The sequence below is a fragment of the Arachis duranensis genome, chromosome 5 (assembly GCF_000817695.3).
Source record: "Arachis duranensis cultivar V14167 chromosome 5, aradu.V14167.gnm2.J7QH, whole genome shotgun sequence".
Lineage (NCBI taxonomy): Eukaryota > Viridiplantae > Streptophyta > Magnoliopsida > Fabales > Fabaceae > Arachis > Arachis duranensis.
This window is the reverse complement of record NC_029776.3, coordinates 104339720-104356692: the sequence shown is the minus strand read 5'-3', so window position 1 is coordinate 104356692 and position 16973 is coordinate 104339720. Positions and strand designations below refer to the sequence as shown.

At 32.3% G+C, this 16973-nt stretch overlaps 4 protein-coding genes across 4 annotated transcripts; 2 read left to right on the top strand and 2 right to left on the bottom strand.

Moving 5' to 3' along the window:
- Window positions 1–65: 65 nt before the first annotated feature.
- LOC107491188 (deacetoxyvindoline 4-hydroxylase) lies at window positions 66–2139 on the bottom strand. Its single transcript, XM_016111984.3, has 4 exons — window positions 1954–2139; window positions 1077–1607; window positions 631–952; window positions 66–467 (listed from the first exon to the last, which is right to left on the bottom strand). The coding sequence occupies exons 2-4, from the start codon at window positions 1598–1600 to the stop codon at window positions 210–212; spliced, it is 1104 nt and encodes a 367-aa protein (XP_015967470.1). The 5' UTR covers window positions 1601–1607; window positions 1954–2139; the 3' UTR covers window positions 66–209.
- A 3518-nt stretch (window positions 2140–5657) lies between these two features.
- Window positions 5658–7899, top strand: LOC107491195 (pre-mRNA cleavage factor Im 25 kDa subunit 2). Its single transcript, XM_016111992.3, has 7 exons — window positions 5658–5827; window positions 6134–6179; window positions 6510–6606; window positions 6712–6785; window positions 7031–7117; window positions 7199–7309; window positions 7533–7899. Exons 1-7 carry the CDS (start codon window positions 5721–5723, stop codon window positions 7599–7601), a joined length of 591 nt encoding a protein of 196 aa, XP_015967478.1. The 5' UTR covers window positions 5658–5720; the 3' UTR covers window positions 7602–7899.
- Window positions 7900–8798: 899 nt separating this feature from the next.
- On the top strand, window positions 8799–9770 carry LOC127747701 (uncharacterized). Its single transcript, XM_052261875.1, has one exon. It carries the CDS (start codon window positions 8799–8801, stop codon window positions 9768–9770), a length of 972 nt encoding a protein of 323 aa, XP_052117835.1.
- A 502-nt stretch (window positions 9771–10272) lies between these two features.
- Window positions 10273–11843, bottom strand: LOC107491193 (1-aminocyclopropane-1-carboxylate oxidase homolog 1). Its single transcript, XM_052261874.1, has 5 exons — window positions 11644–11843; window positions 11198–11519; window positions 10908–11153; window positions 10740–10814; window positions 10273–10407 (listed from the first exon to the last, which is right to left on the bottom strand). The coding sequence occupies exons 1-5, from the start codon at window positions 11841–11843 to the stop codon at window positions 10273–10275; spliced, it is 978 nt and encodes a 325-aa protein (XP_052117834.1).
- Window positions 11844–16973: the final 5130 nt, after the last annotated feature.

The window sequence follows — 16973 nt, the reverse complement described above, 5'->3', positions numbered from 1 at the left end:
ATAGTACACCCCCTAATTTGATATTACTTAAATGACTCACATTATCTACTTTAACATACACCTAATGAATTTTGAAGCGACTTTTATTTAGATACAAGACATGAGAGTTTCTCTAACAGTAAATGTTGAATATCTCACTTTAGAATCCCTCAACAAGGTTTGTAATTAATATACTTTCATACATGAGTATCCTTAATTCTTGATGTGCTTCATATCCTGAAGTGTTTTAGTAGAGAGACATCGTCATCTAGCTCTTTGGTATACGCCAGTTTAACCAAGTCCGACATTTTCATTTCCTTATAAATTGGAGGATTCTCTTTTGTCACCAACTCTTTTATTGGTCCATACATTCTTAGACATTCATCCTGAACATGTTGTCTCAGAGAGCATGAAACCGAAACTCGTGGACCTACTTTCTGAGCAAGAACTCTGTGCTTGACGCTAATAAACTTGTCATTTGTGATTAGCTGTAATCAGTACTCAGACATTAATAGGTCAATTGAACAACTTAAATGTTTGTTTAATTTTGTAGAAGATTATATACAAGGGTATATGGTTAACCTATTAATACACAATTAGATATACAATATAAATCACTACCAAAAACATTGATGAATTTATTAGAATCACCTGCATCATATTACCAAGATTAATGATGAAAGCACCAGGAATAGGAGTGACATCAATCCACTGGTTTTCATAGAAGACTTGAAGTCCACCAACAAGGTCTTGTAGAAGTATAGTTACAAAGCCCACATCTGTATGAGAACTTAACCCCCAAGTGAGTTCAGGCTCAGGGCAAGGAGGGTAATAATGTCCCAGCATGAAAATCCCTTTAGCACAATCTATGTCCTTAAGGTAACTGCGTTCTAGGCCTAATGCCTCCGAGAACAATTCTAACAGAGTCAGTGCCAGTTTCTTGACATGATCTAAGTATTTAATTGTTACATCTCTGCAAGCATATCAAATTAAATCATCTAACAGTTCTCAATTATCAAGTTTATACGATGACAAACTACATATGAGTCTCAATCAAATCAACAACCAGGCTAGAGTTCTAGTCTTTATGCATATACCTGCAAATAGAAGGGAGTTGGTGAGGGTCAAGGGGCCCTGGTGCCAATAGACAAGAGAGGGTGTCCCTCCAATTAACCTCTGAAGCTTTATAAAAGTTGAAGTGTGTGTTGTAGAACACTCTCTTTGTAATATCACGTGAATAGAATTCTCTCTTCACCTCAGCATCTTGCTCATGGAATCTACGCACCCCGTCAAGCATTTCATCCAAAACACACTGTGGAATGTCATGGTTGACCACATGAAAGAAACCCCAGTTCTCACCCGCATCTTTCACTTTCTGAATGATTTCATGGCGTGAATTACCTTCTTCGTGTAATGATCCCAAATCAATAACTGGAATAGTAACATTGGTAGCAGAGGAGAAGGAAGAAACGTTGACTTTATGGTTGTCATGAACGAATATCTTTGGTAACTTAGTCAAACCAGCATCAACAAGACCCTTCACACCTGCTTTTGTTTCATCAAAAAGCTTTAATTCCTTGTTCCTATCATAGCCTCCATCTTCATGAACTGCTTCCATCATGTTTCCTCTGTTTTCAATAAAATTTCTTTATTCAATTAAGAACTTAATTCATAGTATTTAAAACCTTGCATGTAATGTTTACACTACCCAGCCCCATCTTTTCCAGTGCTATCAAAATTCTAACAACAAATCAGTAAACAACTAAACCAAAAATTTTAAAAATATATTAAAGAAATAATAAAACCAATGATAGTGGGAATAAATTAAAGGGATGGATGAAGCATGAATTTAAAGGATAAGCTGGTTCAAATTGGTGGGATGGATGAATCCGCAAGAGTTGTCAAGTTAGCAACCGAGAATGGATCCATTGCTCATGTATGATGTTACCAGATCTAGTTTGAATCAAACATTACCGAGTTGCAGTTGCAGCAGATGTGAGAGGGTGAGGAGACCCGGTTGCAGATATGAGACTCAGAACAGAAGAGAATGAATCCCCGATTTTTCTTCTTTTTTTTTCTTTCTTTAAAAAAAATAAAATAAAATAAAATTGGGTTATATTGAATCCATGGTAGTGACTGAGGACCGTGACAGGCTGACAGCTTGAGATATGGGAAAATAAAAATGAAGATGGTGTCTGACGTTAACGATAATGAGTAAAGGTCATTTATAATTTTATTTTAAAAAAAATTGGCATATTTTTGTCTTATAAACTTATTTTTTATGAATATAATACTAATTTTTTTTATAAATAATTTTGTCAATATTTTAAATATTTGTATATGAAAATCTTATTTTTTAAAAAATAATATATAATGGTTAATGTGTGAAATCAAATGGTATGAGGTATTATGTAATGCATATAACATAAGTTTTTTATGAATAGTTTAATATGATTATTAAGTTTTTTTTATAAAAAAAAATTGTCGTCTCACTATATTTTTATTAATTCAATTTATTAAAAGATTATTCTATTTTTATAAAAATATTGATAAAATTATTGATATTCAATGAGATTAAGTGGAATTATTACAAAAATATTTAAAATAAAATGATAATTAAGTTCACAAAATTTGTTGTACTTCAGATAAAATAGTCTTAAAAAAAAAAGTAACAAATAAATGACTAACATCAAACACGTTCAATTTTTCTGTTAAGTGTTGATACAAAACGAAGTTGGTCACATGTACCATTATTAATGGCGATGTATTTATTAGTGCTACCTGGGAATAAAAATGTTATTGTTTCGAGCAATTCTTTTCCACGCTTTTAAGTTCAGAAATTCTCCTTAATCCTCTCCACGTTTCTTTATTTACCCACAAATTCTAACAGACTATGAAAGCTTCCCTCCAAAACTGGTGATTTTTCTGATGATCTTACGATGTTGTAGAAAGAAGAAGATGGTGTGCGTTGTTATCATATTCATTCTCTAGATAATTTTTTTTAATAATTTTGTGTTTGAAAATTTGTGATTTCTTTTTGTGTGGTCCCAATGGCATGATGAAACTGAATATGAGACTGAGATGGATGATAATGCAACTAAGATGAGAAAGAAGGTGGAAAAACGAAAGATCACTGGTTCAAGGAAAAAATGTCAAGTGTGAGTTTGAGGATCTCGGCATTGAAAAAGAGAACTACAATGATTGAACAATGATAGGTCAAGATCTAGAACTAAATGTGCATAAGAAAAGTGTGAAATTGGAGATTCTAGAAAAATTAGGAATTAAAAAAGGTATTTGATTGAGGGTGAATAAAGACTAAATTATCTTTAACCTTTTGTTTTATTCTAACATGTAATTTAATAGCTAGGTCATTCTATTTAACGTTATATATTAGTAACACCTTCAACACTTACAAAAAAATCTAACAGAAAGATTGAATGTGTTTACTGTTAGTCTTCTTTCAAAATATATTTGTTGTTTTTTTTATTTAGAACTATTCTATTCAAAATATAAATTTTTAAGGACTTAATTGTTATTTTACTCAAATATTTAATTTTATTTTAATTTTTTATAATTTATTCTTTTTTAAGATGAGAAATCCCTTTAGTGAGAAAAAATTTAGATGAGTCAAGTTATGTTTGAGGGTTAATAAATTTATTGTTTTCGTATTTATTTATCAAATTTTAGTTTAAATCTAACTTAAATAAGAAAATATTATCATTTTTTTTATATTTTATAAAAAATTTCACTTAAACAAATATTTATATAGAACGAACTATTAATTCGGTCCCTTTCCATATTTCAGAATGACAACACAGTCTCTCACAATAAAAATAAAAACGATTTATTTCGGTCCTGTCTTCTATTTCCGTGATACAATGCAGTCTCTACGGGTGTTTTACCGTCAACACTAAACGAAAAACGCTGACGTCTCAGATTTAAAAATAGACAGAGGCCTAATCGTCTTTAAATTCAAATTAGTTAGTGATTTATTTGTCTTTATTCTTTAAACAATATCTTTTTTCAAATTATTTTTTATTATTATATTAATATTCTTTTTTAATATTTTATTGAATATATAGTATAATAAGTACAAATTAATTAATAAATTATTCAAATTTGAAAATATTATTTATTATAAAACTAAATAAATAATTTTCAAATATAATTTTTAAATATATAAATAATAAATATTAAAATACGATTAATACATGAATAATAATAATTATATGATATAATATTAGTATTATGATTTAGATCATTTTTACAATAAAATAAAAACTAATAAATATATTATTTGATATATAGTAAAAATTTTTTTGAATAATAACAAATTTAATTTTTTCTCTCTTTAAACTAAATCAATAATTCTGCACACACACACTCAAAGCATCAATAATATTATTAATCTATTAATAATACATATTCTCATAAGGTAATATATATCGATGAAAATTTATCAATAACACACGTAGACCATTTATACTCAACAAAGTCAAAGCATTAATGATATTATTAATCTATTAATAATACATATTCTCATAAGGTATATATCGATGAAGATTTATCAATATAAAAATAATGTAGATTCATTAAAATTAAATTAAATTTACATATATTTTACTCAAAACATTATTAATAAATTAATAATATTATTGATATTTTGAGTTTGTCGAGTTTATTATGTTTTATTTCATTTAGTATTAGTAGCTTACTCTAAAAAATTTTACTATATATCAAATAATGTGTTTATTAATTTTTATTTTATTGTAAAAATTATCTAAATCATAATACTAATAATATATCATAGAATTATTATTATTAATGTATTAACCAAATTTTAATCTTATATTGTTTAAAGAAGAGGGACAAATAAACCCCTAATCAATTTGAATTTAGAGATAATTAAGCTTTTGTCTATTTCTAAACCTGATATGTCAGCACTTTTCGTTCAGAATTGATGGAAAAATACCCATAAAGACCACATTATATTGTGTCAGGGAAATAGAGGATAAAAATCGAAGTAAATCATTTTTATAGTAAGAAATCGTGTTATTATTCTGAGAAATAGACAGAAATTCGTGTTGATAATTTACTCTACTTTTATATATATAAACGAAGAGAATTAGCTTTGTTATACTATTTTAATTGTATTTTATATACTATAAAATCTTTTACAATAAAATTCTTTAATTTGTTTAAACAATTATTTTAATATATATAAGGTATAGGTCGACAAAACTATTTTTCATATTATTATTATTATTATTATTATTATTATTATGACGCAAATATTTATTCAAGAGTTATATAAATTATTTTATAAGTAATTATAAAATAAAAAAATTTTATTATTATTTTAGTTATCTAAAATTTTATTTAAAAAAAGTGTATAGTATTAGATTTTTTGCACAATTGGTCTAGATATCTTAATTCTTAACAGTAATTATGCCTTTTTTTTAATTTTTTTAATTAAAACTATAATACTATTAGTTAGAATGTTTTAAAAAAGAAAAAAAGTTTAAATTTTTTTTACACCCATGGCATTTTTTCATAAACAAAAATAAAAATATATTAATTACGGGAAAAAAAGAAATCGCAATTACCCAACGAGGGAAGGGTATTTAAGATGTCAAAGTCTCTCTTTGAATTAGACACAAATAAAAAAAAGTCTTTGAATTTGTTTCGCGTTTTTCTTTCGCGCTGTTTTTGTTTCCTACTTTGAAGAAGAAGAAGAAGAAATGGTAGTGAACTTATACCCTATTTCTCACTACGAATTCGGCCCCAAAGAGACCAAGGTTGAGAAGGACACCTCCGTCCCCGCTCGCTTTGATCGTCTGAGAGAGATGTTCGTTTTCTTTTCACTCTTTCTTTCATTACTCGCTTTTCTCTTCTTTTCTTTCCCCTCAAACAAATACAAAATTTAAAACACTTTCTATACGGCTATACCCTCCTTTTCTTTTCTTTTCTTTTTTTTTTTATTTAAAGTTGAGATTTTGACATGTTGCACTTTCTTGACATGATTTTGTTATAACGTTCTAGAGTCCACTGGGAATTTTATAGGGTTGTAGGTCTTTAGGGTTTAGGTTGGTGTGTTTGTTCTTTGTTGCTTATATGATGCATATGTTTTTTGCTTTTGTTTTATGAATTTCAGCTTTCAAAAAGAAGGAATGAGAACCAGCGTTGCAGGCGTCTTACTGGTGGGTTCACTTGTTGATTTAATGTTCTTTGAATTTAGCACTTTTGGTATGTTCTGCATTTTTATCACTAGTGTTTTTAATGTAACAATGAATCCCCTTCTGTAAGGTACTCTGAAATGTTATTTATAATATATTAATAGAATATAAATGATCATATCTTTTATAACACATGAGCTTATGTTAAGTTTGAAGCTGGAATATGAACATTGAGAAGGTGTCTAGCAGCATCTTCATAGGGGAGGTTATTTGGAATGAGTGTTGGGTTGTTAGGATAATTTCTTTGGTGATTCTGTTTGTTGTTCTATCTCAACATATGCTTTCATTTTGCAGGTACAAGAACACGATTATCCTCATTTACTACTTCTTAAAAAAATCGGAGAAACATTCAAAAACCTTCCAGGAGGACGGCTCAAGCCAGGAGAGAATGGTAGGATCTTGAATTTCCACTTGTTTAGCATGATAAATTATCTGATAATAGGAATTCTTGGTTATCCTAATCTGCTGTTTGTGCTCTTGTTCTTCAACTTGACAGAAATTGAGGGCTTGAAGAGAAAGTTGACTAGCAAGCTCGGTCCTAGGTTGCAAAATCTTGTGCCTAACTGGGAGGTACTGTTACAGTATTAGTTGCTTTTTGGATGTATGGAAGAAATTATCTAGAGGCAAAGACTTGGACAAGTAAAACCGATGTGTTTGTAGAAGAATCGAAATGTTTCTGTCTTATGGATGAATGAATCTATGAAACTGGACAATTGTTTGGATTCTATACCTACTGGTGTGTATTGGATGAGTGTAATATTGTTGTCTTTCCACATTATATGGGCCCATACCAGAAGATATTGTTGATGCTGCAGATAGGTGAATGTGTGGCAAGATGGTGGAGGCCGAACTTCGAAACCTCTATGTATCCACACTGTCCTGCTCATATAAAAAAACCAAAGGTAATTTACTACTGTCATTGAGTATCATGTACTCTTGATTTTGTTGGTCCGTGATTACAAGTATGCTAGTACTTTGTGCAGGAGTGCAGAGTGCTTTACATGGTCCATTTATCTGATAGTGAATACTTTGAGGTGCCGAAAAATCTAGAACTTTTTGCTGTTCCAATATTTGATCTGTATGACAATGCTCAGGTATGGCAAATTATGTATGATTTATTTACTCTTTTTTCTTCCTGTTACTATGTTGAAAATTGTTTTGTAAATTGGTAGGTTGAAACATTTTATCATCAAATTCTCTATATAAAAACATTTCCATGAACTGAAGCTTTTGATTTTGAAGATGGTTTGACTAATCTTAAAGTTTGCATTAGAAGGATCATATGCTAATCTGTGTATCAATCAAACTTGGTTGCAGGCATATGGTCCCGTTATATCCAGCATTCCTGAGCAGATTTCCAGATTTGAGTTTAGAATGAACAACTAATGCATATTTGGAACTTCCATTGATTCTTCCATGCTGATAAAATACCATCTCCTTTGGCATTTCAAGAACAAGGACCTAGTTATTTCATTCTTATCGTTTGCATAAACCTGTTGAATGTTGAACTCGTTAGTTTCAAAAGAGAGAGTAGTCTAAGTTTTGGTCACTTTGTATAGCTTTAGCCTTCTGAGATGATTTGTTAGTTCTTGTTAATCCGTTTCTTGTACATATTACAACCATGTACAGATGTATTTGTGTGACATGAGGGTGCTGATATGTGACACAAGCATTTGATTTTACATTTACTGATATACATGTACAGATGTATTTGTAGAAGATTATATACAACTAATACAAAGTATATGGTTAACGTAGTAATACACAATTAGATATACAATATAAATCACTACCAAAAACATTGATGAATTTATTGGCTTTTTTACCTAAATGCGCACCTAAAAAACATTAATTCCCAAAATGCGCATGGCCGGAAATCTTTCTGTAATTACGCATCACCATTTTGTGGACACTGCCCGTGAAATGGAAATGAACTCAATTTCAATTAAGGTGCCCACGAAATGGGCATTCCATCTCATGCCAACCACACACGAAATGGCTTTCCCATTTCCTTGAGTGCAGCCGCGAAATGGAGGGAGGAACTCTGGGCAGGCATCAGCGAAATGGGTGTACGGCTGAGTTCAGCATCCATGTCTCGTGTACCTCACACGAAATGTCACAAATTTGTGTGTACTAGACACGAATTGGGAGAACGGCTAGGCTATAAAAATCCGTCGCCAGCAGAAGTATAGCCACATTTCTCACTCTCACACCTTCTTCCCTTCCTTCTTCTCCGAAAATTTCACTACTTTCACTAATTTTTTGGGTGTCATTATGGCATCTGAATATATTTATGTGGTCATATATCCCAACGGTGAAATTTTGTACACTGCTGAGGGAGTGACCTTTATGTGTGACGACCCACTTTGGATAATGATTTCCCCACAGTCGTGTCTGCAACAACTAAAAAATATGATTCTGATGACCACTGGGTTGATTGGAAAAAAGGATATCAGTACGCTCATTTACAGGATGCCCGTTGATGTAGCAAGTTCGTTTACATATCAGAAAATGCATATTAAATCTGACCAGCACGTGTCGATGATGTTTTCATATCATCGTAGCATCGGAAGCATCTATTCGATGGAACTCTGCGTGAAGCTCCAAGATGTGGGGGGCAGCTCATCTAGCTCGAATAACGTGGAGGAAATGCGAAATTCCTGTGCTGGTGAAGGCATTCCATTTTTGGACACAGGTAGGGGTCGTAGTCCGTCCTTTAATGCCTTCGTGGCTCCCGCCCAAAATACAGAAATACCTGACCAACGTCCCTTCCCCAATGTCCATGTTGCGTATCCGGAAGGAATGGCCGACGGGTTGGCTGACTCATCTGAGGAAGACGAGATTGAGAATGATAGTGGAGAGGAAGCAGAGCTTGTTCTGGAAACCCAACCGGTTCAGGGCGAAAGGGTCATCCCAAGTGTTGTTGAACCCATCAATGTTGCAAGGGTCGGAGCTCTTTCCAGCGGCACCCCCGACCATTACTTGCACCTCAGTCTTGGTCCAATGAACTCGACAAATGTAGAGGACATACCCAGTAACTATGGTTTGACCAATGAAATGGAGCTAGAGGTTGGCATGAAATTCGTGAACAAGGATGCAGCAATGCTTGGTGTTAAGAACTACAACATCCGTCGAAGTGCAGAATTCAAAGTGGTGGAGTCAGATCATAGTAGGTATGTTTGTCGATGCAAACTTTTTGGTGACCAATGTTCCTGGATGGTGAGGGTTGCAAAGACGAGGGCGTCCAGATTTTGGGAAGTTCGAAAATACCAAGGGCCTCACACTTGTTTGGCGTCTGCGACTTCGCAAGATCATGCTCAACTGGATTCAAATGTCATATGCCAGCACATATTCCCTATGGTTCAAGCAGACGCAACTATTTGCATAAAAGTGTTGCAGGGATCTGTGGAGTCGGCATACGGATACAAGGTGTCTTACAAAAAGGTTTGGCTAGCGAAGCAAAAGGCAATAGCCAGAATCTATGGAGACTCGGATGAATCTTATAACCAGCTACAGAGATACTTCAACCCGCCCAACTGCGAAAGAACAGAATGAAATCTTAACCACATTTTAAAAAAATACACAGAGGAAATAAGAACACAAAGCACAAATACAGGACATATGGAAGGAAACTTATTACGTTGTGGCTAACGGAAACGTGTATGGGCTCGTCACGTCCGGTGCCCAGAACGGAAGCCTGAAGTATATCCAAGACATCAACAGTGTATGACAACCAGACATTCCCTTGACGTTATAATCAGTCGCTAGGCACATGCCTCTATACAACCAACATAGCACGGCACTACCCCAACTATATGTACTAATGGCTTCATAGTTTGCAAGGAGAGGAAGATAACGTACGTGAACCGTGTTGTTCGCTTTGTCAGGAAGATAACGTACGTGAACCGGTTCACCGTCGATTGGTAACCCCACCTGCATGGCAACATCCTCCAAAGTGATAGTACACTCACCCATGCGAGGTGGAATGTATGGGTCTCTGGACGCCATCTCTCCATAAGAGCGCTAATCATTGGGTTGTCGTACTCAAAACGCTTTATCAGAGCGCATAATAGAAGCCGGCTCTTTTTAGATACGGCTCCAGCATCTGCCTCCTAATCTCCATACTCGAATCTGCTTCGTCTACAGAGAAAACATCGACCAGCGTGCCATGCGGAGTCAAGACACGTGCCGGCTGAAATTGAAATAGAACAAAAAAAATTATATACTTTAAAACAATTATTTAAATTATTAACAAAATTTTTTTTCTTATTAAAAAATTTAAACTCACCTTAACATGTAAATGAGCTGAAATGTGATATTCATCCAACCTATTAAGATTTTCTTCCACATTAATTCCACTTCCACTCATTTTTTTAATAATTAAATTACTCCTCAACTTCTCTTTTTTTTCTCATCGAAGCCACCAACTACTTCACTTCTCCTTTTTTTACCTTGGCTTTGGTCCCCTCCCCTCCCACAACCTCCTTTTATATGCTGTAGAATCACAACCCAACAATAAATTACCTCACTTTCACCCAATGCATGCTCGTACGGGAACTGCAACACTGAGACTTTGACTGCCACCCCCCCATTTCGTGCCTGCCACACTTGAGGTTGCCCATTTCGTGTGTACCATCAATGAAGTGCCCATTTCGTGGATGACACACTTGACTTGGTTCATTTCGTGTGTACCATCAATGAAGTGCCCATTTCGTGCTTGCCATGCATGTATTGCTCCATTTCGTGGACAGCAACCTTGACATGCTCCATTTCCTTTGTGCCAGGCACGAAATGGTTTCTGTCAGTGCCATGACCCCATTTCGTGGATAGTATCCTTGAGGTGTATCCCATTTCCATTTCGTTGTTGCTCCTTGCGAGTTGGGGGTGCGCATTTGCAGAAACATTTTCATCTATGCGCATTTTGGGAATTAATGTTTTCTTCATGCGTATTTAAGTAAAAAAGCCGAATTTATTATAATCACCTGCATCATATCACCAAGATTAATGATGAAAGCACCAGGAATAGGAGTGACATCAATCCACTGGTTTTCATATAAGACTTGAAGTCCACCAACTTGGTCTTGCAAAAGTATAGTTACAAAGCCCACATCTGTATGAGAACTTAACCCCCAAGTGAGTTCAGGCTCAGGGCAAGGAGGGTAATAATGTCCAAGCATGAAAATCCCTTCAGCACAATCTATGTCCTTAAGGTAACTGCGTTCTAGGCCTAATGCCTCCGAAAACAATTCTAACAGAGTCAGTGCCAGTTTTTTGACATGATCTAAGTATTTAATTGTTACATCTCTGCAAGCATATCAAATTAAATCATCTAACAGTTCTCAATTATCAAGTTTATATGATGACAAACTACATATGAGTCTCTACCAAATCAACAACCAGGCTAGAGTTCTAGTCTTTCTGCATATACCTGCAAATACAAGGGAGTTGGTGAGGGTCAAGGGGCCCTGGTGCCAATAGACAAGAGAGGGTGTCCCTCCAATTAACCTCTGAAGCTTTATAAAAGTTGAAGTTTGTGTTGTAGAACACCCTCTTTGTAATATCACGTGAGTAGAATTTTTTCTTCACCTCAGCATCTTGCTCATGGAATCTACGCACCCCATCAAGCATTTCATCCAAAACACTAGATAATGGGACTCAGAACAGAAGAGAATGAATCCCCGATTTTTCTTTTTTTTTTCTTTCTTTTAAAAAAAAATTAAAATTGGGTTATATTGAATCCATGCTAGTGACTGAGGACCGTGACAGTTTGAGATATGGGAAAATAAAAATGATGGTGTCTGACGTTAAGAATAATGAGTAAAGGTAATTTAAGAATTTCAGTTAATTTTATTTTAAAAAAAAGGACATATTTTTGTCTTATAAAACTTATTTTTTATGAATATAATACTAATTTTTTTTATAAATAATTTTGTCAATATTTTAAATATTTGTATATGAAAATCTTATTTTTTAAAAAATAATATATAATGGTTAATGTGTGAAATCAAATGGTATGAGGTATTATGTAATGCATATAACATAAGTTTTTTATGAATAGTTTAATATGATTATTAAGTTTTTTTTATAAAAAAAATTGTCTTACTATATTTTTATTAATTCAATTTATTAAAAGATTATTCTATTTTTATATATTTTATGTTATAGATCAATCAATTTATTGATATTCAATGAGATTAAGTGGAATTATTACAAAAATATTTAAAATAAAATGATAATTAAATTCACGAAGATTTGTACTTTGGATAAAGGTGGAAACTCACCTGCAGTCGACTGCAGGTGAAGTTGTTTCTGGATCGTTGACACGTGTTAATGTATGGTTTAAAAAAATCGATTTATTTTATATAAATGGTTTATTTAAAAAAACCGGTTTGAATAAATCAAATAACTACTTTTAAAATAATTTAAATTCTTTCTGCGTGTTATTTCTAAATTCCTAACAGATGAATTTGATATGTTATTTTTCTTCATTTATATTGACCAATTTTTCTTTAAATTTATTTGAAAATTTTTTTTATTTAATTTTTGTCAAATATATGTATACAAATTGTTTGAAAAAGTAAAATTTAGTATTCTGAAAAAAAAAATTCACGGTTTTTTTTATAGAAATGGCATAAATGATATCATCTGTCCTTTTTTTTGTGTCTCTGTTTCTATTTTCTTAATGAGTTTTGTTTTGTTTCCCATAACTTACATTTTTAGTTGCTTTTAAATTAAGCTGTAAACAGATTTTAAGACTATAATTTACTATTGTCTAGAAATTATTGTTGATTTTTCAATATTATTCTATAAATAAATTAGTTTTTTTAAGATAATAAGTCTATAATTTACTTGTCTAGAAATTATGATTTCACTGTCATGCACGTTTTTGTATTTTTACTTATCAACTAGAATTTTATTTGTATTTTTACTAATAATATGATTTTACTTGTAAACAGATTTTAAATTAAGCTGTAAAAATATGTTCAATTACAAATTTATCGTTAAATTAAATTTTATGGTAATCAATCAATTAACTTTTATTTTACTAATAAACTATTTTCATGCAAATTATTGTTGATTTTTTAATATTATTCTATAAATAAATTAGTTTTTTTAAGATAATAAGTCTATAATTTACTTGTCTAGAAATTATGATTTCACTGTGATGCACGTTTTTGTATTTTTACTTATCAACTAGAATTTATTTTTTAATGAAATTAAAATTTATTTTCAATAAAACAAAAGTATCTAATCAAAATATTAATTTGGTCTCCTTAAATAATTGAACATAATATTATTAATTTTGTCTACAACAAAAATTTTTAATAAATTTTTTCAAAATAAAATTGATTCAAAAATAGAGAAAAAAAAGAACAAATAATGAAAATATTTATTTTGACATTGCCATCAAAAATAAGATAGCCATAAAAAAATTCAACCAAATAAAAAGGACATAACTCATACAATTAAACTATCATCATATCATCACAATAAACTATAACATCACCAACTAAAGAGACATATAACAAATATGAAAGAGATCATGCCAAAATTTCAACAATGCTCATGCTATCAACTACTCTACGTTATACTATAATTACATTTTTGTCTTCCATCACATGAAATTGCCATGAATTATCTTGGCATTTATGATCCTGAACATCAAAATGATGTGATGACATAAATATGTACGTATTTATTAAATAATTTTTATCATTCACAGAGGAATTAAAAAATAAATAAATTAAGAAATACATTTGAAATAATAAATTTGATTGAGAAATATAAATAAAAGGAACATATAAAGTTTCATATTAGTTCTGAAAAAGAGATTGAAAGAGAACGAATTTTACGTGCGAATCGAAGAAGAGGAGAATAAAAGTAACTGTTTGGTCCAATTTAAACCGATTTTTTTAAAATAAACCGATTTTTTTTAAACCATAGAGTAACACGTGTCAACCATCCAGAAGCAACTTCACCTCCAGTCGACTGCAGGTGAGTTTCTTCCTTGGATAAAATAGTCTTTAAAAAGAAAAAAAAAAGTAACGAATAGATCTTTAAAAGTGACCAACATCAAACACGTTATTGTTCACATGTACCATTATTAATGGCGATGTGTTTATTAGTGCTAGCTGGGAATTAAAAACGTTATTGTTTCGAGCAATTCTTCTCCACGCTTTTAAGTTCAGAAATTCTCCTTAATCCTCTCCACATTTCTTTATTTACCCACAAACCCTAACAGACTATGAAAGCTTCCCTCCAAAACTGGTGACTTTTGTGATGATCTTACGATGTTGTAGAAGGAAGAAGATGGTGTGCTTTGTTATCATATTCATTCTCTAGATAATTTTTTATTTTAATAATTTTGTGTTTGAAAATCTGTGGTTTCTTTTTGTATGGTCCCAATGGCATGATAAAACTGAATATGAGACTGAGGTAGATGATAATGTAACTAAGATGAGGAAGAAGGTAAAAAAATCAAAGGTCAGTGGTTCAAGAAAAAAAAAGTGTCAAATGTGAGGTTTGAGGATTTGGGAATTGAAAGTATAACTACAAAGAAGACAAATGCTTAGAAAAATATTGTTGTCGATGATAATACTGGACATTTTGTAAATTCTTATCGTGCTGAAAATATTGCAAAAAAGGTATTGGATCTCTTTATAAAAAAATTTCTGCTCGCAATAAATCTGCTCAACCTGGCTGAAGGACTACACAATGGCACAAAAAAGAGAACTACAATGATTGAACAATGATAGGTCAAGATGTAAAATTAAATGTGCAGAAAAAAAGTGTGAAATTGGAGATTCTAGAAAAATTAGGGATTAAAAAGGGTATTTGATTGAGGGTGAATAAAGACTAAATTATCTTTAACCTTTTGTTTTATTCTAACATGTAACTTAATAACTAAGTCATTCTATTTAATATTATACATTAGTAACACTTTTAACATTTACAAAAAAAATCCAATAGAAGGATTGAATGTGTCTACTCTTAGTCTTCTTTCAAAATTTATTTGTTGTTTTATTTATTAAGGATTATTCTGTCTAAAATATAAATTTTTAAAGACTTAATTGTCATTTTACTCAAATATTTAATTTTATTTTAATTTTTTATAATTTAATTTTTTTTACTTATACAAATAATTGTAATTTTTTTTAAGATAAAAAAATTTTTTAATGAGAAAAAATTTAGATGAATCAAATTAGGGGGCGTTCGCGGTGCGGTTTGGTTCGGTTTTTGAGAGAAAAGCCATCCGATCCGATCGTTTAATTAAATTACGGTTCGGTTTGGTTCGTTTTTTTGTCAAGATCACCCGAACCAAATCAAACCAATTAATATCGGTTTGGTTTGGTTTGATTTGTTCGGTTTTTTCAATCAAATCAAAAAAATTCTACCATACTATTATGTAAAGTTATAACATTGAAATTGACAAACCGAAATACACAATAGCTAACAAAGTCTTGATCTAATGAAATTTAACGACAACAGAATTCAAATACGACAATTAAAGAAGTTTAATAGTTCAACAGTCAACACAGCTGAAAATAAAAATAAAATGTCATTAAACTGATAGCAAAGTTATGGTGTCTTCTCCAAAAAAGTAACTAAACTTCTTAATACAAACCAACCTGAAATAAAAAAAAACAGTTACATAATATGAACAACAACAAATAAATTAATAACCAGCATTAAACTGCACAACAAATCAATAACCAACAATCCAGCAATACCAATTACCAATTATCAAGTTATCAACATTCAATAAGGCATTAAGCAAGGCAGCAAGCAGCAAAACTAAATTGAACCATTAATCAATAACCAGCATCCAGCAAGACAGCAAGCAAGGCAGCAAGCAGGACATTTCCAAAACTTAATTGAACCATTAATCAAAACTTAATTGAACCATTAATCAATAACCATCCAGCAAGGCAGCAAACAGGACATTTTCAAAACTTAATTGAACCATTAATCAATAACCAGCAAAAAAATGAACCACTAAACAGCAGCCAGCAAAGCAGCAAGCAGGACATTTTCAATATAATGAACTATTAAACAATAATAAAATGAACCATTAAACAGCAACGCAGTAAGCAGGACATTTCCAATATATTGAACCATTAAACAACAATAAAATGAACCACTAAACAGCAACCAGCAAGACAGCAAGCAGGACATTTCCAAATCAACAAATCAACAAAACATTACCTGAATCGGTGGCTCATTACCAGAAAAAAAGGCTATAAATCAACAAAACTTAGCAACAAATCAACAAATCAACAGCAAGTAGCAACAAATCAACACTAATGAACAGAATTACCAGTAAACAGCAAATGATAAACAACTAAACATTACTTGAATCGGTGGCTCGGGCTCCATATTGACTTGGGAGGAAGGCTGAGTGGGAGACTGGGAGGTGCTGCCGTGCTGGGTTGAACTGATGGGTTAGGGTGGTGGCGTCTCAACGGCGACGGCGTGGTGCTGTGCTGCCGTGTTGAGTCAGTCGGTGGTGGCTTCGTGTTGGCCTGATGTGCGACGGGCGTGGCTTCGTGTTGGCCTGATGTGCAACGGCGTGGCTTCGGGTTGGCCTGATGTGCGACGGGCCGAAGACTTCGCGGTGGTGGCCTGGTGGGTGGCTGGGTAGTGGGTGCCGCAGGTACTAGGTAGGTATGGTTAGGTCTTGGGTGTGTGAAGATTTGGAGAAGAGAGAGCGATGAGCGCAGTGGGGATTTGGGGGTTAGGGTAGACGCCACACTTGCA